The 26,345-nt window shown below is 35.9% G+C and overlaps 1 protein-coding gene across 1 annotated transcript; it reads left to right on the plus strand.

Moving 5' to 3' along the window:
* Positions 1-3,771: 3,771 nt before the first annotated feature.
* On the plus strand, positions 3,772-26,345 carry POLG2 (DNA polymerase gamma 2, accessory subunit). The gene is made up of 8 exons (XM_044677182.1): positions 3,772-4,392; positions 6,436-6,562; positions 7,094-7,199; positions 9,913-10,086; positions 19,104-19,244; positions 21,030-21,110; positions 23,860-23,960; positions 26,028-26,345. Exons 1-8 carry the CDS (start codon positions 3,846-3,848, stop codon positions 26,191-26,193), a joined length of 1,443 nt encoding a protein of 480 aa, XP_044533117.1. The 5' UTR covers positions 3,772-3,845; the 3' UTR covers positions 26,194-26,345.

A 26,345-nucleotide genomic window follows, 5' to 3' on the forward strand; every position in this document is an offset into this window, starting at 1 on the left:
TATGCATACGTCAGGTTTACAATCTTCCTTAACCAACCTGCCCTTCCCCCCACCCAATAACCTTCATCCATCCTTCCTGTCTCTCCACTCCCTGTCTTTCCCCATCCCTCCTCATTAAGGCTCACTAATTTTGAAAGAAATGAAATGAGTAGTGGAAAAAGCTTCATTATTAGGTGAGATAATGGACATATTTATATACAGTGCTTTTAAGTTTACAAAAGCACTTTCCTCACAAAATCCAATATATTGTTGGTAGCATTGCTCCTATTTTTTCCCCGAGACGAAGCAAATTCTAAGATCACAGCTAAATCCCAAATCTTTTGATGCAAAAGTGAGACTATGGTTAAAATTATTTTCCTTGTGCTAATAATGCATGTGATGCCTTGTAGCATGTAAAATAAAAAATGCAAATATGTGCTTTTTGGAACAAGAAGTTCTTGTTCTTTGGACTAAATGTTTGGCCTAAGTGTTACCTATACCTAAACATAAACTATACTAGGCCAAACCTTGTAAATGGTTGTCAAGAACCATATTCTTTTTTTTCAAAAAGGGTATATTTGGCTTTTTACTGTCACCTTTTTAACAAGCAGAATTCCCATAGAAGGGCTGCATTTTTATTTACAGTATCCTTACCATAGAGGATTATAGATTTTTTTTTGGTTTATAAATTTTTTTTTATGCTAGGTATATTTGAGGTACAAATCCAACTAGAAGTAGGTTATCAGTGAATCATTGACATTCTGGAATGTATTAATCGCCAATTTGAGGGTTGAAGACAAGAAATACTCAAGTTTCTTGCATGAAACCTTGAGGCAAAAGGAAATTTCCCTTCAAAAGACTCAATCAGGAGTACAGTGGGAAAACTAATATTGGACATAGGTGGTATAGTAAAATGTTACGGCGCAGATTGAGCTATAAATTTCTTAATTTCCTGGAACAGACACTATTTTCTATCTTGGCCTAAATTCAATAGAAGTTTGTTTATATTGTAAGCTCAAGAAATCCATCAGTAACCTGAAAAAGATTTTTATTACCAATTACTTTTAACTTTCTAGTTTTCCCATTGTTTCAGAGCTACCTCTTACTCATACAACATTTCTATCAAATATTTAACCTGTTACTTCCCACAGACTAATGAAACTTTGTGCTTTCTACTTGTGAAGTGCTTAAATATAAAGGAATAAATGCATTTATTTCCTCCAGAGATAATTTTGTATTTTTATGAGACCTTTTTCGAGGTTGAGTCCTCTGGTTACAAGTGTCTTATGAATCATGGGAGATGGGTCTGTATAATTTTACTCATGTGCATGAGAGGTAGATTCCTAATCGTTTTGATGGGGGTGGGGAATAATTGGGCTCTTAAATTTTTAATACAAAGGCTGAAGGTAGACCTGATATAACCATTTTTTAAAAATGGGATGAAGTTCAGGACTAGTAAATGTTCACTTCAAATTTTCTAACATTTGGAATGGCCTCCAAAATAAAGATGGGCCTTGCCATCTAAAGCTTTCTGCCATAAGAAGATAGGTATATGAGCTAACCAAGGAGGGATTCTTGTAATGACAATTTAAACTAGTTTTGGTAGGAACATAATTTCATGGTACTATTTTACTTTTGGGCCCTCCCCTACCCCTCACTACTATTTTAAGTCAATACTAGTCACTGGTTTTAGGTTAAATTGAGGCTCTTCTAGATTTATGATCTAGAAGTAAGATCTAGGAGTAAGCCCAGCTGAAGGTGTGCTTTCATGTTTAATTTTTCTGATGGGTTTTTCAGTCATCTGACCTTTGAGACTAAATCCCCATTTGGGGTTTTCTTGGCCAAGATACTGGGGTAGTTTTACTTCAACTCATTTTACAGATAAGAAAATTGAGACAAATGGGTAATCGACATGTTCAGGGTCACCCAGCTAAATATACGAGACCAGATTTGATTTAAGTTCCCAACTCAAGCCTGGCACCCTTCAGCACCTAGCTGCTTTTCTTGACTACCCAGGAAAATTGGTTAACTTTAAAAAGTCATTCCTATGAGATTAAAAACCTGCTTCATAATGTGGGTATGGGCTGCCCTTTGATTTTAATATCCTACACATTAAAAGTATGCAGGGGTTTTAATTTTTTCCAAATCTCTTCCTTGGTGCCCCATTTGCCTTTACCATACATTGAACTCTGCTTAAAAACTCACTCTGTAGCCACTTTGTTTTTAAAGCCTTCCATAATTGTGGTCCATTCTATTTTTTTCTCCATATGTAATTTCCCAATATGTATTCTCATTTTAGTTTTAGACCTCAAAGCTAATTCTGTTAACATGATAATTCTTAAATTGCTATAGCTTTCCCTCCTAGCCAAATTTCACTGAATCTTATTTAAGGACTACCTCAATCTCCATTTTCTTTTTTATAAAGGGATTCCCCTTACTACTCAAGCTCTCATTCCTCCTTCAGAATCCCTGCACGCACCTATTTTGTTCCCTAAAGATTGTAAATTCTGGAAGGTGAGCATAACATTTGTATCACTTCCTAAAGAAAATATTCCAGAAGCCCAAATGAAAAACTTCCACCATATTTTAAGTGGTCACTCCATGGAGGAGTCATTATTTCCTCTACATAGAACTAAGGTTGCATTTTGCTTATCCAGTCACTTATGTGTGTGCCTGTTTTCCTTACATTGTAAATTCCTCGAGGACAAAAGGATCAAATTTTGTAAGATACAATACTGTATCTTACTTAAAGCCTTGTGCAAAAAAATAAAAGCTGAAAGCTGATAAATTTTTGATGGTAAAAATTTAGGAACAGCCATTGAGACTATAGGAGCCCTGCGGTCTATTATGTTGAGAAGGATCAATACCTTCCTTTTAGAGCCTTTGATCCCATTTTAAAAAACATCTGTGTATATCAGATCTAGGTTAAAAAAAAAAACTGAATTGCTTATACTATCGTGGTTTTTAATCTAATGCAGCTTAAAGTTACCTGGGAGATAGGTTGCCAAGAAGTAGCATGACCTGCAAATTAGCCCCGCAGGAGAGCTCACATTCATTATCCATTAAGATCCCTGTGGCTCGGCCTTGGCAGCTCATGGCGTCTTACACGCATAAGATTTTCCAGGGTGACTTTTAAGAATATTTTTAAAGATGACTACATTTCTATGCCTAATATTTTCGAGATAGGTTGCCAAGAAGTAGCATGAGCTGCAAATTAGCCCCCCAGGAGAGCTCACATTCATTATCCATTAAGATCCCTGTGGCTCGGCCTTAGCAGCTCATAGCGTCTTACACGCATAAGATTTTCCAGGGTGACTTTTAAGAATATTTTTAAAGATGACTACATTTCTATATCTAATATTTTCGTGCATTTACTTAATATTTGAAAATTAAGTTTGCATTTTAGTTTTTTGAAAAATATAAATTTTTTAATCGAAGCCATTTCCGGGACTGTAGACGTAATACTTCAGTCTAGGGGCGGAGCTGAAACCGGAACTGCGGAAATGGGTGAAATCTTTGGGAGGGGCGGAAGAGAAGGTAGGAGCTGCCTGAGATTGGAACCATCGAGAACTTAACACTGAGAGGGGATCCGGGGGGATGGACCAGCTGAGGGCGGAGCAGCCAAAGCTGAGACCAGCCAGGGTGGGGCTCCGCCCCAGAGATAATCGCGAGTTTAGAAAGGCAAATATCGCGCTACTTTGGGGTAGGCCGCCAGAAAGCGCAGGTGCAATACGCAAGGATACGTGACCTGACCTCCTTCGTTTGAGATTTAGGGGTTGCTGGTCTCGCACTTCCGGCGCTCCTGCGCACTCATGATTCTTGGGCTGTTGTGGCGGTTTTTTGAGCCTGGGGAATCATAGAGAGAAATGACCACGGCCACTGTGACTGGAGTCTGCAGCTGGATTTTGGGTGGCTTGCAGTCCAGGATCTGGGCTCCCTTGGAAGCGGGTGGATGGGTGAGGCAAAGGAAGTGGAGAGGGAAGCGGAGGACCTATATGAAGCACCCCGAGGGTGGCGATGACCACCCATCTGTCCCCGGGCCCGAGTGGAGTGAGGCCCTTTTGGATATATGTCAGAGGAGGCATTTCCTGGATGGGACCCAGCTGCTCCGGAGGGACTCCCTCCGGAGCGGCTGCCACCCTGCCTTTGGTCCCCTTGGTGTGGGGCTCAGGAAGAACCTGGCCTCGGAGTGGTGGTCCTCGGTGGCGGCATTTCGGGAGCATATCTTGCCGCTGGACGTCCCACACCATGAGCCGGCTCCTACCGGGCTCAGACCCCAGAGACTCTGCTTAATCCCCGCCGACGCTCTCCGGGGAGTCTTGCAAGACAAAGCATTAAGTAAAGAACAGCTAGTTACCTTTATTGAGAACATGCTAAAAACTTCTGGGACACTGCGGGAGAACCTCCTTTACGGTATGCTTGCCGTTTTCATGCTTGGAAGTAGAGCTCTCAGAAAAACACCCAAGGTAGTTTTGCTAGATTTCTTTAAAAAGTTACAATAACTTATTTTTATTCATAAGGAAAAGAAAAGTATTCGATTTGTGGGGCAATGTTTTTGAGCTCTGCTCTTGAGTTCATAGGTTAAATTTTTGGTTTTGTGTCAGATACTAGTGATATCTAAACTACAGGAAGTTGGCCTATGGATACTCTTCTGTTCTCTTACAGTATAAAGGATTTCAATTTTAAAAAAGACTCTTCTATTAATATCTTTTGTTTTTACAAAGTCTTCATTTCTTCCCTCCCAGAGAACATTTCTACTGAGGACTTTAGTTTAAAAGAACCTTTCGGTATGATAATCTGTGCGGTGAACTGTGGTAGATTCAGCTTAGAAATATAGAAAAATTTTGTCATTGCTTTGAATAGTAACAGCCAGATGAGAAAGAGGACAGACTGCAGAGCCTGGAGTAGGAAGGCCTGAGTTCAAATTTTACTTTAGGCTCTTAATAGCTGTGTGACTGGCCAACTCACTGAACTCTTCTTTGCTTCAGTTTCCTCATCTGTAAAATAAACAGAAGGAAATGAGTGGCTACTCCAGGATCTTTGCCAAGAAAACTCCAAATGGGGTTACAAAGAGTGGGACACAACTAAACATCTGCATACCATTATTTTTAGTGTAGGCAAAGTATTACCTCCCTTTAATTAAAAAAAAAAAGATTTTGTCAATCAATCAGTAAACATTTGTTAAGTGCCTGCCATGTGTCAGACACTGTGCCTAAACCCTGGGAATACTGATACAAAAAAAAAACACTTTTTTTCCCTTAAGGAGCTTGCCAGCTAATGGAAGGAGACAATTCATTATAAAAGGAAGCTGAAAAGGGAGAGGGGAGCAGAGAAGGAAACCTAATATAGAGGTCATAGTGGAAAAGTCAGAGAAGTTCTAAAGTAGTGCAGCCAGGTGAGAAACAAGTTATTTTGAGCTGAGTTTACTCTTTAAAAGGAAGTTTTGTAGTTCATGATTCCCCATCTCCAAGGGGTGGAGAATGATGATGAAATGTGGAGTACCAAGATTGATGAGGTTTTCTCAATTAAGAGCTTTCTGGGGGCATAATGGAAATGTCAGAGAAGTCCTAAAGTAAGTGTAACCAGGTGAGAAAAGGGGTGGTAATTTGAATTATACTTCAAAATAAAAGAACATTAAAAAAATTTTTTTAAATGCCAAGCAACACCATTTCCAGATGTCTATGAAATTATTTTTGAGAGTTAGATTAAAATGAGTAGAACCAAGTTTTTAAAAGTGGAATGTTTCTTAGGCACATGGTAGCATTTGCAAGGATTGCAAAGATAGAGCAAATATTTCAGGATCAGTTTCAGTTGGAGGTCAGGAAGCATATATAGTATTAGATTTGAAGTTAGATTTCAAATATTTCACCACAGGCATGTCACAACTTCCCTGAGCCTCAGCTTTCTCATCAGTAAAATGGTGCTATCTATATCTACCCCCAAAATAAGGTTTGGACCTCCTACAAAGTTCAAATGAAATGTGTGTAAAGCAAATATTCTAGTACTATCTAAATGATGGTTTTACTATGACCCAGTTTTAGTAGGATTTGTAGTGCTTAGAAAATCTATAAAGGCTCTGTTTTTATTGAATTTAAATCACTGCTAATTTGACATTAAAGTTAATATTGGGAATATTTTGATGTCTCATCAAAAAAAAAAAAAAGAAAATCAAAAATGTTTAGAGAAGTGAAAAGTATGAATTGGGTCATCAACCTTAAGTAGAATCTTCTAAAATACTGATTTAAAATGTTTCAGTAATTATTAAATAACATGAAGACTACTAATTACAAGAATGCCGAACCAGAATTTTTTCTTAATGATGTTTTTTGTCATCATTGCTACCACTTATACTGTGCTAAAATCAGAATACTAGAAATTTATGTGTAATTAAAATTTGTAAGGAAGGTTAATGATGGAACCTAAATTTATAAAGATAAATGACTTATGTTTTGACAGGTGCTCTGAAGCACTATGTTAATTGCCTGGATCTGGTAAACAAGAGGCTGCCTTATGGTCTTGCTCAGATTGGAGTATGTTTTCAGGATGTTCCTGATATTGGGCCCACATGTGATGGCATCAAAAGGTATAAATTCAGCTAAAATAATGGGTATGCAAGGATAAAGTGCTGCCCTTCTCATCTTTCAAGAAATTTTAACTGTCAGGGAAAAAAGTCATATGCAAAGAAGTCTAATACAAAATAGAATGACACAAGTATGTAAGAAAGATACATATAAAATATTGAGTTTAGAGAGGGGGAGATCAACAAGGAAGACTTCATAAAAGAGAAACCATTTGTTACAGTAGGTGGCTAAAGATAAACAGGATCTCAACGGGTAGTGATTAGCAAAGAGGAAGCCAACTGCTTTTTTTGGGATTGCTTAAATTATTGGGAAGCAGAACAGATGTGTTTCAAGGACTATGAGTAGAGCCCTGATCTGATTAGAGCATAGATTATTTGGAGTTGAGAGTAAATATGGGGTAAAGCTGGAAAAAGTAGGTTGGTACCTAACTATCTGTGAACCAACATTTTGGAATTATTGGGATAGAGTTTTCTAAAATAATTATAGTTTTATTCCCTCATTTTAAGACATTCCTGACCTTTCTGTTTTTAAAGAATAGGTGAAAGGACCATGTCTTCCCTGGTATGGTTTACTGCTGCAAGAACAGCAGGCCAGTGGCTTGATTTCTGGCTGCGACATCGACTTTTGTGGTGGAGAAAGGTATTCTGATAGATATCTTAAATTAAAAAAAAAAATGAACTTTTAAAAAATTAAATAGAGGCAATATCTTTAAAATTTTTTATTTTTATTTCAAATTTTACAAAACAAAATAAAGCAAGCATTTCATATACAAAGAAAAAGATTGTACATAAATGAAATCACAAATTTCTTACATGTTTCGCTTATTTTTCTTCATATCTCTATAAATCCCATCTACAAGTGTCCCAGCTCTTTTTTACTCTCCCCAAATCACAGAATCATCTGGGAGAAAATGAAATCTTTCATGTTTTCACCTTTCAATTCATTTTTTGGAGGTAACATTCACAATTCTTCCATTTATTAATTCTGTTCTGTTAGTTCTACTGATTTCACAGATCATTATCCCCTGTAGTTCTTTCCAAGTTTTTTAGCCTGCTTGTCACTTTTTATGGTGCAATAATTCCATCACAATCATATGCCACAGTTTGTTTATCTATCCCCCAATTGATGGACATCCTCTCTATTACCAGTTCTTTGCCACCACAAAGAAAGATGCTATAAATATTTTGAAACATAAATTATTTTCCTTTTTCCCCTAATCTCTTTTGGAAACAGATCTATTGCTCTCCAAAATGGTTGGACCAGTTCATAGCTCTATCAACAGTGTGTTAGTGTCCTCATTTTTCTACATCCCCTCCAACATTTGTCATTTTGCTCTTCTCTCATTTTAGCCAGTCTGATGGATGTGAGTTAGTATATCAGAATTGTTTTGGTTTGTGTTTCTCTAATCAGTAGTGATTTAGAGCACTTTTTTCATGTACCTATACTGACTGATTACTTCATCCTAAAATTTCTGTTCATATCTTTTGCCCATTCATCAGTTGGGGGATGGCTCTTATTATTTGAGAGAGTTCTCTATATATTTTAGATATGAGTTCTCTATCTGAGAGGCTGTCTATAAAAATTTTCCCCCAATTTTCCGCTTTCCTTCTAATCTTGGTAATATTTGTTTTATTTGTACAAAATCTTTTCAATTTAATGTACTCAAAATTGTCCATTTTATATTTCACAATGTTTTCCATCTCTTGTTGACTTAGAAATTCTTCTCCTACCCATAAATCTGATAGGTAATATGATTCCTGTTTTTCTAATTTACTTATGATATTTCTTGTCTAGATCATGTATCCATTTTTATCTTATCGTAGTAGTGAATGGTGTAAGATATTGGTCTATACTTAGTTTTGAGGCAATACATTGTAATAGAGAGAGAGGTGGGCGTGTGTGTTCAGGAGAGACACAGGTTCAAATTCTTAATCACAGATAACTGTCATATATCCACATGTAAAAAAAACACTTTTGGCAGGTCTAGATTTATGAGATTTAAACAAGAAAATGAACTTATTTGTGTATTCCTTGCAGTTTAATCATTTTTATAAGTAACATTGAATTCAAGAGCTGATATTTCAAGTGATAGTCCATGCAAAAAAAGTCAACTGATTTTTAATCATCTATTTTCTTGTTTATCTATTATTTTATTATTATTTTAATCTATTATTTATTAGATATAATTTATCTATTATTATTATCTATTATTTAATCTTAAAAATTACAGAATTGTTGACTGTAAAGCCTGTTTCAAATGTTGATATCTTTTCTTGAAACATAATGTAGTTACAATAGATACTAATTTCTGTATAAAAGGGTCTTGCTGAATTTGTGCTAGCTTCACCTTACCCAGCAGATTTTCCAGTAAGTTTCCTTTGTTGTGAAGTGCTTGCTAACTAAAATTAATCTTTTCTTTGAATGCATGCTTATTTTTGCTTTTCAGTCATCAATTTGCCCAGCTGCTGAATCCTGCTTATTGTGCCTGTTCTTTGACTCTCTCAGACCACCAGTTAGACAAAAAGTCTATTATCTTCAAGAAATGAGGATGGCTATTTGTTTGGGATACTGCCAGAGAGAAACACTGAGTGGAGGAATAAAAGCATTTATTAAGTGCACATATGTGCAAAGCACTTTGTAAAAGTAGTAGAAGTGGCAGATAGCAGGGCCTATTCTTCATTTTTACCATTCCTACTCATTTGGTTTCCACCATCTTTTCCCAGCTGTTCTTCCCCAAACCCCTCTAGTACCTGCACTAGCTTTGGGAGCTAGTCTTGATGATGTGAAGCATTGCTTTGCAACTGGGGTCTCTCCTTTAATCTCTCTTCCTTCTAATATTTCATTCTTTCTTTGCTGTATTTTTAATCAACTTTCAATTATTTTTTTGGTCTCTTCTCTCTTCCTTCTGGTTTCCTATCCTTCACATTCCTCCCTACTCCTCTGCAGCTCCCACTTTTCTGTGGTCTTAGATCTGACCTTATTCATGGGTCTCAACTTCTGTAATGGGTTTTCCCTGACAGTACCAGCTTTTAACCCCAAAAGTTAGATGAGTAAAATAACAGCTTTCACAAGGGTTGTATGGCCATTCTACTTCAATATGAAGATATTATGGGAGTGCCTAGAAAAATAGGCTAGTGAGTTGATCTTTTTCTGTAAGAATTACCTCCTTTAGTGGGGTTTCTGAAAAAAATTTTTTTTATTTATTTAGTATGGTAGTGGGAAGCCATCCTATATAGAAAACTTAGTATTTCTTCATCTTCCTAGAATTATTCTAAATTATTTCTAAAATTGGAACTCAACATTAAACTTAATGAAATAGCAAAATATGAACATTTGAACTTTTCTTTTTTAGTTTGCAGTAAGTCCATCCAACTTTAGCAGCAGTGACTGCCAAGATGAAAAGGGACGGAAAGGAAGCAAGCTCTTCTACAGTTTTCCCTGGGGAAAGGAGCCAATAGAAACACTCTGGAATCTTGGAGACCATGAACTTTTACAGTTGTATCCTGGAAACAAATCTAAATTGCATGTAGGATGATTTACTTTGTCTTAAGTATACATTTTCTTCATAATAATCTGAGTGTTGAGGGTTTTAAATTATGATGACTTATTTTCATGGTTGGGATAAACAGGAAAGAGAGGTAAAGGGATTTGAGGAACTGAGAACAAGGGTTTTCAAAGTTGTACCTATTTTTTGGTAGACAGTGTGCTGGGAATTATAGAAGACTAGGAGTCTGATACTGAACTTACTGGAAAGGAGGGAGAGTGCCCCAAGAGTTTTAGAAGGCAGCAGCAAAGATCCAGACAGGATAGAGTGAACTTTAAGAGAAGAAAATGACCTAACTGTGTGACCCTGAGCAAGGCACTTAACCCTAGTTGCCTAGCTCTTACCTTGGAATTCTGCCTTGGAACTCTTACTAGAAATAAATTCTAAGACAGAAGGTAGGGATTTTTTAAAAAAGAGGAAAAGTGACTCCAAAGTGATAGTAGAGTGAAAGTCCAAAAGGGCCATTGAGCAGTGAGTGTGGCACTTCTTTTTCTTGGCCATGTTCTAGGGAGAGAAGGGGCAGCCAGTTTCAGAATAGGTGCCAAGAGATACAATGTCTTCAGGAGAAAAATAGGTTTCCATGAATCCCAAAAAGTGGAAGGAATGTAAAAGGAAGAGATTTAGGATGAAGAAAGATTATGAATCTAATAGGAAGAGTAGGGCTGAATTATATTGAGATGTGGGTTTGGGAAGAAGTAGTAGTGGAAAGGAGTTTCTGCCTAGACAGAAGGTGGTTCTGAGGTACAAGGATTAGAGAAACAGGAATTTGTTCATATCTTTCCTGGACTTCAGTTTTGCATCACCAACTAGACTTATTGGACATTTCTAACTCAGCGTCTTATAGGGATCTCAAGCTTAACATGTCTAAAACTGAAATCTCTTTATCCCTCTCCCTCAAAGCCACCCCTTACTATTTTTTTTTGAGAACCCCACCATGTTTCCAGGCACCCAGACTGCTGTGATTACTCACTCTTCACCTAATCAGTTGCCAAATCTGGTTTGGTCTGTCTCCCAATGGCTCTTGAATCTGTTCCTTACTCTTCATACTTGCATTGCTAGCCTGGTTCAAACCCTCATTGCCTTTCCATTGGATTATTGAAATAGCCTAGTAGCTCCCTTTTCTTACCCATCTTCCACATAGCTTCCAAAGTGCTAAAGCATAGGTTTGACCTGGTTGTGCTGGTGGTTCCTTGTTATATTTTAGATCTTTAAAGCTCTTTATAACTTGATTCCAATCTGTCTTTCCAGCTTTGTGTTGTATATTATTACTCTTTCACTTCTGGATGTTCTTTATTCACAACACTCCATCTCTGATCTTTGTGATTTTATAAAAGCCATTTACCTATATCTGGAATGCACTGTCATCTCACTCACCTAGTTTCCTTTAAACCTTAATTCAAACATCACTTCCTGAAGTCCTTTCTGATTCTTATCTTCTGTACCTTACTGTCTTCCAACAAAGCTACCTCATGTTATGATTAAAATTCTTGAGATTGTATGTTAATTTATAATGATTTATTAGTAAAAGTTGGAGAGAATCACATAATCACCTGGCTGAGCCTAACTAATCTAGTTTTGTCATGCTTGTCTCCTTTTGCAACCCAGCAAGAATCTCCAGCCCAAGAGAGCCAAGAGCCAAAAAGTCCTTTCTACTTTCTCAGTCCTCTCAAAAGCCATTGCCTTCACTCCTTCTGGGCCTCTCTGGTTGGACAGACTTGACTTCAGTCCAGGTCTGAGCCCAGTCTTCTGGATGCTAGGAATTACTAAGGACTAGAGGCTGGCTTCTTCTGGGACACCCAGGAGCCATGAGACTTCCTGTAGTACACATGCTCATCCAGTCAAAGTGTGGGGCTGTGTGTGTCACCCTGCCTCAAATGTGTTTCTTATAAACAATATATAGTAGGATTCTGGTTTTTAATCCTCTCTGTTATCCACTTGGGTGAGTTCATCCCATTCACATTAAGTGTTATGATTACTAACTGTGTGTTGCCCTCCATCGTATTATCCCTTTTAAATCCTGCTCTATTCCCTTTCACTCTATTCCTTCTTACCAGTATTTTGCTTTTTGTTGCCCGTCCCCCACCCCCTCCCTTCAATTACCCCCAGCTTCCGTTGTCTTATTCCCTTTCTACTTCTCTGTAGGGTAAAAGAGAATTCTATGCCCCAGTGAGTATACTCGTTTTTCCCTCTCTGAGCCAGTTACAAATAGAGTAAAGTTTAAGTATTGCCCATTACCACCTTTATCCTTCTCTCTCTGTATTGATTTTTCTCACCTCTTTATGTTATATAATTTACCCCATTCTTTCTCTCCCTTCCCTTTTCTCTTAGTGCAACCCTCTCTTTCAGGCCTTGATTGATTTTTTTTTACATGTCATTCATATGCATACATATTATATCATACATATATATTGTTCTGTATCATCACATTTACATATTCATCATATCATGTATCATCATATACATCATATTACCATAATCAGCTTACTTTTCCACCCTCTTTTTGAGTAAATTCCTTATACTCTACTACCGGGAGTAATTTTTGAGAATTATAGAAATCCACTTTCCATGTAGACATATAAACATTTTACCTTAACGAGTCCCTTAAGTTTTCTCTTTCTTATTTACCTTTCTGGGCTTCTCTTGTGTCTCATATTTGGCTTTCACATTTTTTGTTTAGATCTGGCTTATTCCTCAGGAATATTTGGAAATCTATCTTATTGAATGACCATTTTTTCCCCCTGAAAGAGTATACTCAGTTTTGCTGGATAGGTGACTCTGGGTTGTAAACCCAAATCTTTTGCCTTTCTGAATATCATATTCCATGCCTTCTGATCTTTAATGTAGAAGCCGCTAGGTCCTGAGAGATCCTGACTATAGCTCCATGGTATTTGAATGGTTTCTTTCTGGCTGATTGAAATATTTTTTCCTTGGCTTGGTGGCTCTTGAATTTGGCTATTATATTCCTGGAAGTTGTCAATTGAAGATTTCTTTCTGGAGGTGATCTGTGAATTCTTTCAATTTTAATTTTATTTTCTTGTTCAAGGACCTCTGGGCAGTTATCTTTGATATTTTCTTGTAATATGATACCCAAGGTTTTTTCTTCATCATGGTTTTCAGAGAATCCAATAATTTGAGGCAGGGTGGCACAGATTCAAGGTAAAAGGTTAGAGCAGAATATATTATGCATCATTTAAAAGTTAAAGCAGGAGTAGCAATCATGATACCAGACAAAGCCAAAGTAGAAATTGATTAGATTAAAAGAGATAAGGAAGGAAATTACATTTTGCTAAAAGGTACTATAAACAATGAACTAAACATTTATGCAAAATGGTATAGCATCTAGATTTCTAAAGGAAAAATTGAAGGAGCTCCAGGAGGAAATAGATAGTAAGACCATACTAGTGGAGGATTTTAACCTTCCCCTTTCAGAACTAGATAAATCAAACCAAAAAATAAGAAGTAAGGGAAATAAATGAAATGCTAAAAAAATTAGAGTTAATAGATATCTGGAGAAAATTGAACAGGGATAAAAAGGAATATGCCTTCTTCTCAGCAGTACATGGTAAATATACAAAGATCAACCATTACTAGGGCATAGAAATATTGCAAACAAATGCAGAAAAGCAGAAATAATAAATGCCATTTTTTCAGATAATAATGTGGTAAAAATTATAATTAACAAAGGTCTATGGAAAGGCAAATTTAAAGTTAATTGGAAACTAATTCTTCGCAACAGGTAGGTCAAAGAAGAAATCATAGAAACAATTACAGACTTCATTAAAGAATGACAATGAGGATCCTATGGGATACAGCTAAAGCAGTACTCAGGGGAAAATTCCTATCTCTGAGTACCTATACCAACAAAATAGAGAGGGCAGAGATCAATGAATTGAGCCTACAACTTAAAAAATTAGAAAAAGAACAAATTAAAAATCCCCAGTTAAAAATAAAATTGGAAATCCTATAAATTAAAGGAAAAATGAATCACATTGAAACTAAAAGAACTATTAAACTAATAAATAAGACTAGAAGCTGGTACTTTGAAAAAACAAATAAAATAGATAAAGTACTGGTTAATCTAATAAAAAAGAAAATCAAATTACAGTATCAAAGATGAAAGGGGCAATCTCACCTCTAATGAGGAAATTAAGGCAATTATTAAGAACTATTTTGCTCAATTATATGGCAATAAATAAGACAATCAAGTTAAAATGGGTGAATATTTACAAAAATATAAATTGCCTAGATTAAGAAAAGAGGAAATAGAGTTCTTCAACAATCCCATCTCAGAAAAAAGAAATTGAGCAAGCCATCAAAGAACTTCCTAAGAAAAAATTCCAAGGGCCAGATGGATTCACAAGTGAATGCCATCAAACATTTAAAGAACAACTAATCCCAATACTTTACAAATTATATGACAAAATAAGCAAAAGAAGAAGTTTTACCAAATTCCTTTTATGACACAAATACGGTACTGATTCCAAAGCCAGGCAGACCAAAAACCGAGAAAGAAAACTACAATCTCCTTAATGAATATAGATGCAAAAATCTTAACTAGAATACTAGCAAAAAGACTATAGCAAGTGATCACAGGGATTATTCACTATGATTAGATGTGATTTATACCAGGAATGCAAGGATGGTTCAAGGAAAACCATTCACATAATTGACCATATCAATAATCAAACCAACAGAAATCACATGATTATCTCAACAGATAGAGAAAAAGCCTTTGGCAAAATACAACTCCTATTCCTATTGAAAACATTAGAAAGTATAGGATTAGAAGAGCTATTCCTCAAAATAATAAACAGTATATATTTAAACCATTAGCAAGTATCATCTGCAATATGGACAAGTTAGAAGCCTTCCCATTAAGATCAGGAGTGAAGCAAGGATGCCTATTATCACCTCTTTTATTCAATATTGTACTAGAAATGCTAGCAGTAGCAATTAGAGAAGAAAAAGAAATTGAAGGGTTTGAAGTAGGCAGTGAGGAGACTAAACTCTCACTCTTTGCAGTTAATATGATGGTACACTTAAAGAACCCCAGAAAATCATCTCAAAGGCTAGTGGAGATAATTACAACTTTTGTAAAGATGCAGGGTACAAAATAAACCCACATAAATCATCAGCATTTCTATATATTTCTAACAGTGTGGGGCTGATACTGACTAAAATGGGTTTTGAGAAGGGGTACAGTTAATATTAAATTCATACACATCTATTTTATGCATATTTTATATGAGACACAGTGTGGTCTGGTGGATAGAGAGCTGGCATCAGAGTCAGGAAAACTCGTTCTAATCCTGCCTCTGACAGATACTGGCTTTGTAACTCTGGACAAATCACTTAACTTCTCAGTGTCCATAGGTTACTCTAAAGATTCTAAGTTGCAAAATGGGTATCAGTCTGCATTAGTAAAGAGTCTTCTTCATTGAGAACTCCCTATGCCAATGAATCACAATTCCTATCCCAGATTTTGAGTGTATTTATATGTTATACATCTTATCTCTCCTGGTAAGATTATAAGTTTGAGGATAGAGACTTGGATCTTTGTCTTTGTGTGCTCATTCCCTAGTACAGTTTCTGGTTCATGGGTCCTCCATATCTAGTATGTAGTCACACCTCACTGGCACTTCTGCAATCCCTAATTCCCTTTAAACACATCACCTACATAATGAGGTCTTTCCTGATAGACATTTCAGAGTAGTGATATAATAAGTACCTGATAAGTTTTATTGATGGATTTATGAAAAGTAACTAGCATAGAGAAGCAAACTGGTTCCAAGGGTCATCCAGGGTGTGCAAGTAACTGTTCAGATCATGACTGTCATGACAATTGTAATGCAGGGTTTTACATTGCAATATTAGCTTAGGCAAAGCTGTCAGTTGCCCTGGATGGAATGTTGACGATGCCATGTGCATGGGCCAGGTGCCAGCTGGCAGTTGGGCTGAGACTATAAAAGCCCCTGCAAACCCAAGCCTGGGTTCTGTTTTCCCCTGACTTCACCCTGTCCACTCATCTACCCCTTCCCCTGGGCCCGGGTGGTTGGAGTAGAAAAGGGTTGAGGGAGGAGGATTGTGGGTAGGAACTTAGGATAGCCTAGATATTAGGACCTTCTTTAAGAGCAACTCAACAATAACTTTTCATTATCAACTAAATTAACCAGAAGATCTGATCAATCTCTTGACCAGAGACATCTTAGCTCTGGCTGAGGGCTCTCTGCCTGCCAAGACCTTCTTAGGACCTTTACCAGCAACACCCAGTGAGACCATAGCATTAGCTTAGTAACACCAAGCCCTCTTACCTTGCCTATTCTTTCCCCAGTTTCAATAAATCACTTAGCCTTAACCTGAGAATCTTGTGGTTATTTCTTTACCACCAAGGCTAAGGAGGATAGGGAAGAAGAAAGAATTCTGAGCAGTTGAGATTCAGTCTACCCCAGTGGTAGGGCAGGAAGTTCAAGCTCCCACTTCCTGCTGGTCTGCCACCATCCAATAAGAAGCAGTTACCTCAGCAGGGAGGGGCTGGCTGCTTGACATCTTAAAGGAGCCTAGCAATTAGCAGTGAAGGTTCACTGGGCACTAGCTTTCAGGGTTTGAATTTGAACCTGAACCAAGTTCATTCCCAGCTGAGTTTACTCATCCTTCATAACAACCAACTCCAATCTCCTGCTAGACTTGTTACCAGCTCAAGGCTCATTAGTGACCCATTTCACTTCCCTCATAACACAATATGACATGACAACTGTTATAATCATTGACAAACTTTGGGTGCTTATTCTCCAGGCCACTGGGCTTGGTGCTAGGGAGCTTAAGGAACAGGACATCAGCCCTGCCCTTTTATTATGGAAGGAACAGAACAAGTGTTGCCTTCCTTATTGATCTGATAATCCTAAAGCGCATTTGTCAGATTTCAGGTGTCCTTCATGGGATTGTTTCCCTGGGTGTCCCAATAGGGGCCAGTCTGAGGGCAACTGTGGACTTTAAAAGAGAGCCATGAGAAAGCAGGATCAGCCAAAGGGTGAGAAGAAGCCTCATTACACCCATGTTAGGATGTAGCATAGAGCCTTGGTTGCCCCAGGTTAGTTCCAATTTTTGAACTTTGTAATAATTAAATTTTATTTTTAAAGGAGATTTGACTGCTTTTAGAACCCAGTATTTTGATTTGAGTACCTATACTTTGTAAAAATGTCCTGGGCTTGGCCCTGGGGATACAAAAACAAATAATGGTCTCTGAATCAAGGATCTTGAAACAAAAGAGAAATTGGAGTACCAAAATAGAAGAAACAAATTAAGTCAATTTATATCACTTGGATTATTGTATAGTGATGACATTTGGTAGAGATTATTCTGCCTTTTCCTATCTATTTTGATACTATTTTGAAGGGCAAAGTGCAACATTTCTGATTTGCTACCCTATTTCTTTGTATCTTTTCAAAAGTTAAAAATGTCCTCCTAGGGAAAAAAAAAGAAAGAATTGGAGAGTATTTTTACATACCAGAATATATTCACTGTATAAATTTTTAAAAAGAAATAAGCAGGTGAAAATAGAAAAAAGTCATTGTCCCACTTCTCCTTACCCCTCTAAGAACTTCATTGATCCATTCTTGTTTTGGGGCTTTCTTAACCCTCACATTGTCAGAGCTACATAACTAGGTATTAAAATTTTAATTACTTACTGTGGCTAGGGAATATCCATCACTAGAATGATTGAGATGTCATTTGACACAAAAATATTATAATCTTATTTTGAATTTAAAGTGATCATCTTTCTATTTTATTTGCCTTAGGAATTTAAAAGCGTACTGTTAACAACCTTGGTCTCCTTTGAGTTATTCTTAAAAATACAGTCCTTCTGCGTTAACAGGCCAAAAAAACCCAAACAAAACACTTTTCATTGTTCTAAGCCTAGGATGGCCTTATGGTGAATATTTACTTACTGTCAACTATGCTCCTCCTTGAAATGACTTTTTCTGTTTCTTATAGTTCCAAAATTTCAATACTGGTGATTCATAATTAGTTTGAGATGTGCTACAAAAAATATTGGATACAATTATAGTTAGTAAGCTCTTAGAAAGTTTATACCAATTTAATGATTTTGTATCTGCTTTAATCTAGTTATGTCAGGATTACTTGGAAGAGTAACACCCCAAATATTATAAAGACATCATTTAACAATGTTTTTTGATTAACATCTAAATATGTTTCTGGAAGGATCACTTGTAGAAAATATTGAAAACAGGAATCAGCAGGGTGTGCAGTAAAAATAACAAGGTATAGTAAAATTTCTGTTATAGTGGGGTAGTCTGATTATTCTATTTAATGCAATTTTTACATATTGTGATAATATGCAAAGCAGATTGACAGGTTCTAAATAATTAGAATGCCATCACTAAAACTAGATTTAATTTATTTTTTCTTTGATTCAGAAGAAAGCATAAAATCTTGCAGTACCTTCAAGTCATTATTTTGAAAATGAATTTTAGGACACTGTAGTGTTGCTGTGTGGAAATGTTAGTTTAATAGTGTTCAGGTTGATAGGATGCTAGATAACTGAAAGTTCATGATAGTAACATTGCTAAATATATTTTGAATAATTATAATTATTTTTAGAATATGTTAACAAAATCAATATGAAAATGTATGCATTTGTATGAATGAAGAATTAATTCTAGCATTATAATATAAGTGAGATATAAGTAAATTTTTTTTCAGAGCTTGTGAAACTGCTTCAGTGATTTGGTGCCACAGGGATAGAAATGATGAAGAAAGGGTAGTGGCAAAATTTCTAATATATACATAAAGAAATACTTCAAAGTTAAAAATTTTAACATTTTAGGTGACTGATTTTCCTTCTGAAGTAAAGATAAGTTAGTTACTTGCTAATAAAATAACCTAATCATTTAATGGTACCATAAGGGTACCAAACAAAGGAATTTTGTGAAAGAAATGATTCAGCTTCTGATAAATGTATATTTTTCTTTTCTGTCAAGGGCCGAGACGGAAGAAAAAATGTGGTTCCTCAAGTACTTTCTGTGAGTGGAGATCTGGACCAAGGAGTGTTAGCATATCTCTATGATTCCCTTCAGCTAACAGATAAATCCTTTGTAGGAAAGAAATATCTTCAGAGAAAGGTACTTTGGGAGACATAGGAAGGATATTCATTGGAGATATTGAGGAAATCAAAATTATATATAATTGTTTCATTTTAAAGGTTTGTGGCAGCAATTTTTAACATGAAGAAGTTTAATTTTCTTAGATTTCTTTTGGTGCCAAAGAATTTCAGTGCTTTTCATGATGTATCTCAGGTATAAAGTTAGTTTTCTTTAGTAGTGTAAAAGAAGGCCTCCCAAGTCGTCAGTTAGACAACCTGACTTGTTTACACTGAGATCAGCAACTGCAACAGCCATATGGGTTCCTAGGGATTTCCAAAAAATAGGTTCCACCCATACCGGATCAGTGGACTTCATTGTCATCAACCTAGCATGAGACAGGACTAGCTGGTAGTGTTGACTTCTCTAACAAAGCAAAGGCAGGATAAAGGGAGAAAATTGTTGTGAATTAGCAAGTGACTACAGCTTACCCAAGGAATGGAAACATGAAGACTACTAGAGAAACTTCATCTTTGCCTACTTTAGGCAGTAAAGGCTAAGGATGTAAATTTTTATCAAGAACTTGGAAGTATTCCTCTATTCAGATGTATGCTAATAAGTACCATTTTGTTTTTCTTATTCAGAGGAAAATATATATTCAGACCATATTTGTATTACCTAATTGTATATGCAGATTTTATCTAAAAGTATTAATATATAATTTATATAAATGTATTTTCCCCTATTGTTAAGTGACTTTTTGTAATGTAGAATCCATGGATGAGAATGGATAAGTTAAATAACAAATCACTATATTCTTTTTGGAAAAAAAACCAACCCTTCTGTTTTAGAATTGATATTAGGTATCAGTTCCCAGGCATAGGAGTGGTAGGAGCCAGGTAATTGGTGTTAAGTGACTTACCCAAGGTTTCACATAGGTAGGCAGTTTAAAGATTTAAACCCAAGTCCTTTTATCTCCAGGCTAGGCTCTCTCCTCTAAGCCACCTAGTTGTCTAACTCATTATACTCTTAACAATTTAGATGAATCATTACTTCCTTCCAGCTCTTAGAGATGAACTTTAGCAGAAAGTCCAATCACACTGACTTCACAGATGAGGAAATTGAAATCCTGAGAAAAGTAGTGATTTGCCCATGGTCACTCAGCAAAATAGTAGCAAGACCAGGGTCTGGCTTCTACTTCACTTCTCTTAAAGTATGCTGATCTTCAAAGTATACTATCTTTCACTTTATTTCCTTCATGAATTTTTTTTATATGTATCTTCTATCATGAAATGATGTCCTAATTGGGCCCCTTGTCACCATTTATATCAACAATACCTCATTCCATGAGGAATATGGAAACGTATTGCGTGAAAGTGTTGGTATAACCTGTAATAGGCCATTTATTGCTTCAGAGAGAGGGGAAAGGGAGGAGAGAGGGAGAGAATCTAAATCACAAAATGTCAGGAAACAATTGTCAAAAATTGTTTCTACATGTATTTGAAAAAAAAAAAGTTAAAAGTATGATGATCTTGGATGTCAAATAGGAAGAATGTTTTTTAAATATCCATGCAGAATTATTTCCATTTGAACTAAATATTAATTCTTCTCTCATGTTACATCATGAAGTCTGAAATGGAAATGTTTGTGACAATTGTAAGTTATCCTTTTTCTTGTTCACAATTTTTCATTGTGTTGCAATTTTAAACTAGTTTCCATTATTGATAAAAAATTTAAACTGCTGAGTAATCTCTACATTTGTGAGTATTTCTTATGTTGTATTTAATCAATGTAGACAATCGTGTTTTTTTCTCCATAATTATATAGGTACTTAAACTTCACCCTTGTTTAGCTCCAGTCAAGGTCGCTTTGGATATGGGAAGAGGTCCAACAATGGAGTTGAGACAGGTGTGTTATTAACATGTATTTTAATTTCATGGATACAATTCTATCCATACTTTCAACCAAAAAAAAACAACACCTTTTGTCTGAGCTTTAATTTATATTTATTACTTTAGCGAAGCTTAAATTTTTTTCCTTAGCCTTAAACTTTGCAGTAAGCTAGTAAGTGAAGGTATTACTGGAGCAGGATATTTTAATAAAGGTAAATATAATTTAATTTCATTCAGCAATAATTATTAAGTCTGCTATGCCAAGCACTGTTTAGGCTCTGGAAACACAAAAACAAAAATGACAGTCCCACTCCTTAAATACCTTACATTTTAACTCTTCTACCCTTTCTTCCAATCATGCTTTTAATTAAATTTTAGATGTTTACAAGAATTAGCCTTACTTTATTAACCAAAATAGTTTTGTATATTTAGGAGTGAATTATTTTTCAGTTTCTGGGTAAAGTAGAGATGCCAAATTTGTCTTTTAAATTTGACATTCTCTCTTTCTGGCTAAACTGGTTTAAGAAAAATCAAGGTGGTCCCATCCTAGTTTTCTCCCTATCATCTTAATCTGTTAAAGAAAAAAAGAGAAGAGGAATCTTCCTCATCCTAAATCACTGAGAAAGTGGTATTAAGGTTAGCACTTCCAATAACAGTTTTCCATGGTGATGAAATACCATTGTGCTGTAAGGAATGATGAACAAGATGATTTTAGAAAGAACTGGAAAGACCTAAGTGAACTGATGCAAAGTGAAATAGGCAGAACTAGGAAAACATTGTACACAGTAACAATAATGTTGTGGAATAATCAAATATTTTATATATGTATATATATACTTTGTTACTAAGAGCAATACAGTGATTCAGAACAATTCTGAAAAAAAAAAATGCTAATCACCTCCAGAGAATGAACTGCTGGAGTAGGAATGCAGATGAAAACCAATAACACCATTTTCCAATGGATTCGATTCAGAACAATCAAAGGTCAATCTGTAGTTAAGCTCCTGGTTTATTGAATTTTAGAGTAGAAATGGACCTAGAGATCATAAACACTTGTTACTGAGGCAAAAGAACTAATCTAATCTTCAAAAGGATATCTTCTTCAATTGATCCTTAGGAAAGACCCAATAATAATTTGTTAATAAAATATTTAAATTAAAGATCTGAGCCCAGACAATAGGTAGGGGCTTTGTGGAAGGTTTTTTACTAGATGTTGACATTGAGAGATAACAAAAAGCTTTTGCTCTCATTCATGTCCTACTGCAGAAAAACAGATTTAGATGTCTATAATTCAAAGTTCCCTAAAAACTCTTCCCTTTTTCTTCCTCCAACTAACCAAAGAAATTTTTATAACAGATTTTTTTATAGTGAGGGTTTTTTTGGTTAATTTACCAAAATTATTTCCCAGTTATCATCTAATTACCTAGCAATATAATAAATCAGTCAACAAATATTTATTGAGTTCCTACCAGGCATTGTATTGGGAATATAGAGACAAAGCTTATATCAGGTGATAGGATATGTATATTTTATATAAGTTTATTCAGAACATATATGAGTGTGTATACACATATATATAAACAATATAAAGTAATTAGGGAAGGGATAATTATTTGCCATTTGGGAAACCAGGAAAGGCTTTATTTAGAAAGTGGTGTTAAAATTGTGTTGGAAGGAATAAGGTGATATGAGGGGATGGTGGAAAGGGAGTGAGTGCCTTCTGTGTTGATAAGGGTGAGATATTGATTTAGTTAGACTGTGGTAGGGGAGTAATTATGATGAGACTGGAAAGATAGATTGGGTCAAGTTTTTTTTTCAAACCCTTACCTTTCGTCTTGGAATCAATACTGTGTATTGGTTCCAAGGCAGAAGAGTGTTAAGGGTAGGCAATGGGGGATTAAGTGACTTGCCCAGGGTCACACAGCTGGGAAGTGTCTGAGTCCAGATTTGAACCCAGGACCTCCTATCTCTAGATCTGGCTCTCAGTCCACTGAGTTACCCAGCTACCCCGAGATCGAGTCAAATTGTGAAGGACTTTAAGAATGAAACAAGTATCCTCAAGACAAGGGTACCACTGGAATTAGGGAGTGCCAAGAGTCAGATCTGAGCTTACGGAATATCACTTTGACTAGCTCTGTGGAGGATGGATGGGGAGTGGGGAGAACTCTGAAGCAGGGACACCAATTAGGACACTATTGCATGGTCCAGGGGAAGTGTCATGCACAAAACTATGTATAAATAGGAATTGTTATATAACATTAAATAACACATGGTATGGTACCTTTTATTCAGTAGGTGACAATTTGATAGAGAAGATAAGGCACTTTGAAAAATAATTTCAGCATAAAGTAAGTTTAGCATACTCACCAGAATACTAAATGTCTTAAAATTAGTTCCCTTGGGGCTCAGCAAGAACCTGTGAACATATTTATGCATAAGAAACATGCATAGGCTAGTTTATCTAAAATATTTTTGATAATGAGGATGAAGATAGACACAGCTCTTGCTTATGTACAGCTTTTTGTTGCTTTTGTTATAGGTGATGAAGGTTTTTTCTTCTTGTAAAGCATACTCTTGTTATTTTCCTTTGTCTTATGTCTTTCATTTGAAGTTGATTGATGAAACCTTAATCATAATATTTGTTGCCTTGAAGGTAATGAGAAATTGTTCATACACTGTTATTTACATTGCCTTAATCCCCTTATTACAACATTGAGAAACTATTTATTTATGATATTTGAATACTTTGTGGTTTTTTCTCCCAGATTTGTCAAGGACTGTTTAGTGAATTACTAGAAAGTGGCATTTCTGTGTGGCCTGGGTATTTGGAAACCATGCAGTCTTCGATGGAACAACTTTATTTAAAGTAAGGGAAAAAACTCCCAAATAATTAAAAACTTAAGCATTTATTAAGCATCTACTATATACTTAATATTCTGCTAAGTCCTGAAGATAAGAGAGATTAAATAAGGTATACGAACACCCAATCAAGTTGGGGGATAATGATTTGTACATACAAGTAATTTTATACAAAATGATACATGGGAAGTATGAAATAAATATGATGTTCTAGAGCCATGTTGGCCATCCTGTGGCATGTGTGCCAGAGGGGGCTGCTCCCTTCCCCCTGTCTACGTGCACCTGAGAAGGTTTCTCACATGACCCACCTTTGCCCAGCTGAATGGGAGTGCTCTCTTCCTCCCCTGTTTGGGGTAAGGTGTTGAGGGCGGGGGTGGCTCACATTCAGTGTGAGGGTTGCAGTTTGGGCAGTCAATCTCTAACAGATTAGAGTAACCTCAATTATTTAATGATATTCAGTATTATTACAGAATAAAATACTTAGATTCCTATATTGTTGGAACTAAAAGGGACTGTAGAGATCATCTAACTTCTGCACTCTCATTTTATAGATATAAATGTTGTATGGTATTAGTACATAGTGAACTGGTTTCAGACTCAAAAAGACCTAGGTTTAAGTGTTGCTTCTGACACTTAATGATCATGACCCTGAATAAGTCCCCTAACCTCTCAGTGCCCCCAGGCAACCAAGACTATCAGTTAACCAAAAGTTGGCCAATCTGCAGTGATAGAGGTTTCCTCACTGGAAATTCTTTACACTAGTGCAATAGCACACAACATGAGAAGCAGTATCTCTTGTTTTATCTTTTGTTATGATCAGTTTCATTGTGCCTGTCAGATCTCAGGTGGAGAGAACTATATATCCTTGATTTAGATTGCTCATAAATTACCTCATCACTTCAGTTCCACTCACTTATATAAAGGAGGTCCTAATCTTTGTATACTATTCATTTCAGGGCTGGCTTCCCTTGGCAACTTCTTAACACATAGCTTGTAAATGAGATCATGGAAAATAGATTTCTGTACATATTTCCTCGTCTGTAGAATGAGTTGGAACATTTCAGGTCTCTTCTAGCTCAAAAATTCCATGATCTTGTGCATCTGTTTTGTTGTGTAGTCTCAATTTTCTAGGATCTGAACAGGCTAATGTGTCAATTTTGTAGTATGATATAGTAGGGAAAACCCGGGATCTTAGAATAAGTAGAGACCTGGTTTCAAATGCATCTGACACTATTGTAGGACCATGGACAAATTACTTTCTTTCTTTTTAAAAAACCCTTTATCCTTCCACCTTAGAATTAATACTGTGTATTGGTTCCAAGGCAGAACAGTGGTAAGGGCTAGGCAAAGGGGGTTAAGTGACTTACCCAGGGTCACACAGCTCAGAAGTGTCTGAGGCCAGATCTAGGCCTGGCTCTCAATCCACTGAGCTACCTAGCTGCCCCCAACAAGTTACTTTCTGAGTATTTTCTCATTTGGAAAATGGGAATGGGGGGCAGCCAGGTGGCTCAGCAGGTCCTGGGTTCAAATCTGGCCTCAGATACTTCCTAGCTGTTTGACCCTGGGCAAGTCATTTAACCCCCATTGCCTTGCTCTTCTGCATTAGAACCAATATACAGTATTGATTCTAAGAAGTAAGGGTTTAAAAAAAAAAAAGAAAATTGGAATGATAATAATACCTGTAAATATAAAGTGTCACTGTGAAGATTAAGGTAAAAAGGAGAATAGTGTATAATTCTTTAAAATAAATTTTAGCTAAAGTTAGCTAAATTTCAGATAAGCATAATTCCTTCATAAAGATACAAAGTTTTATTATGTAATATAGCTTAAAATATGATTCAACATGTTTTTGGACTTGGACTTCCTCAGAGTTTATTAAGGTGACCTCAGAGCGTCCTTTACCCATTCTCCCTTCCTGATTATTCAGTAATGTCTAAGAATTTATTATTCCTTGGACCAGTTCCCAAACTTTTACTCTTTATTTTTAAAAAAATATCTGTAGGGGCTAGAAGAATCTAAACTAATTGAATAAATAATATTTATGTTCATACTTTGATTTTACCTTTTTTTACAGGTATGATGAAATGAGTATACTCTTTACTCTTTTGATAACTGAAACTACTTTGGAGAATGGATTAATACATCTGAGAAATAGAGACACCACAATGAAGGAGCTAATGCACATATCTAAAGTAAAGGACTTTTTAATCATGTATATTACAGCTGCCAAAAATGTATAGAAATTAGTAGTTTAATAAATATTTTTGTCATTTGAATTGGATAGCTCCTCATATTTTAAATATGTGTCCTGCTTTATGAAAAAATGTTTTATCTGTTATGAAAATGCTTTATTTAGTTCCTTTTTTGTTCCTTACCTCCAATTTTGTGTGAT

Source organism: Gracilinanus agilis, chromosome 4 (assembly GCF_016433145.1).
Source record: "Gracilinanus agilis isolate LMUSP501 chromosome 4, AgileGrace, whole genome shotgun sequence".
NCBI lineage: Eukaryota > Metazoa > Chordata > Mammalia > Didelphimorphia > Didelphidae > Gracilinanus > Gracilinanus agilis.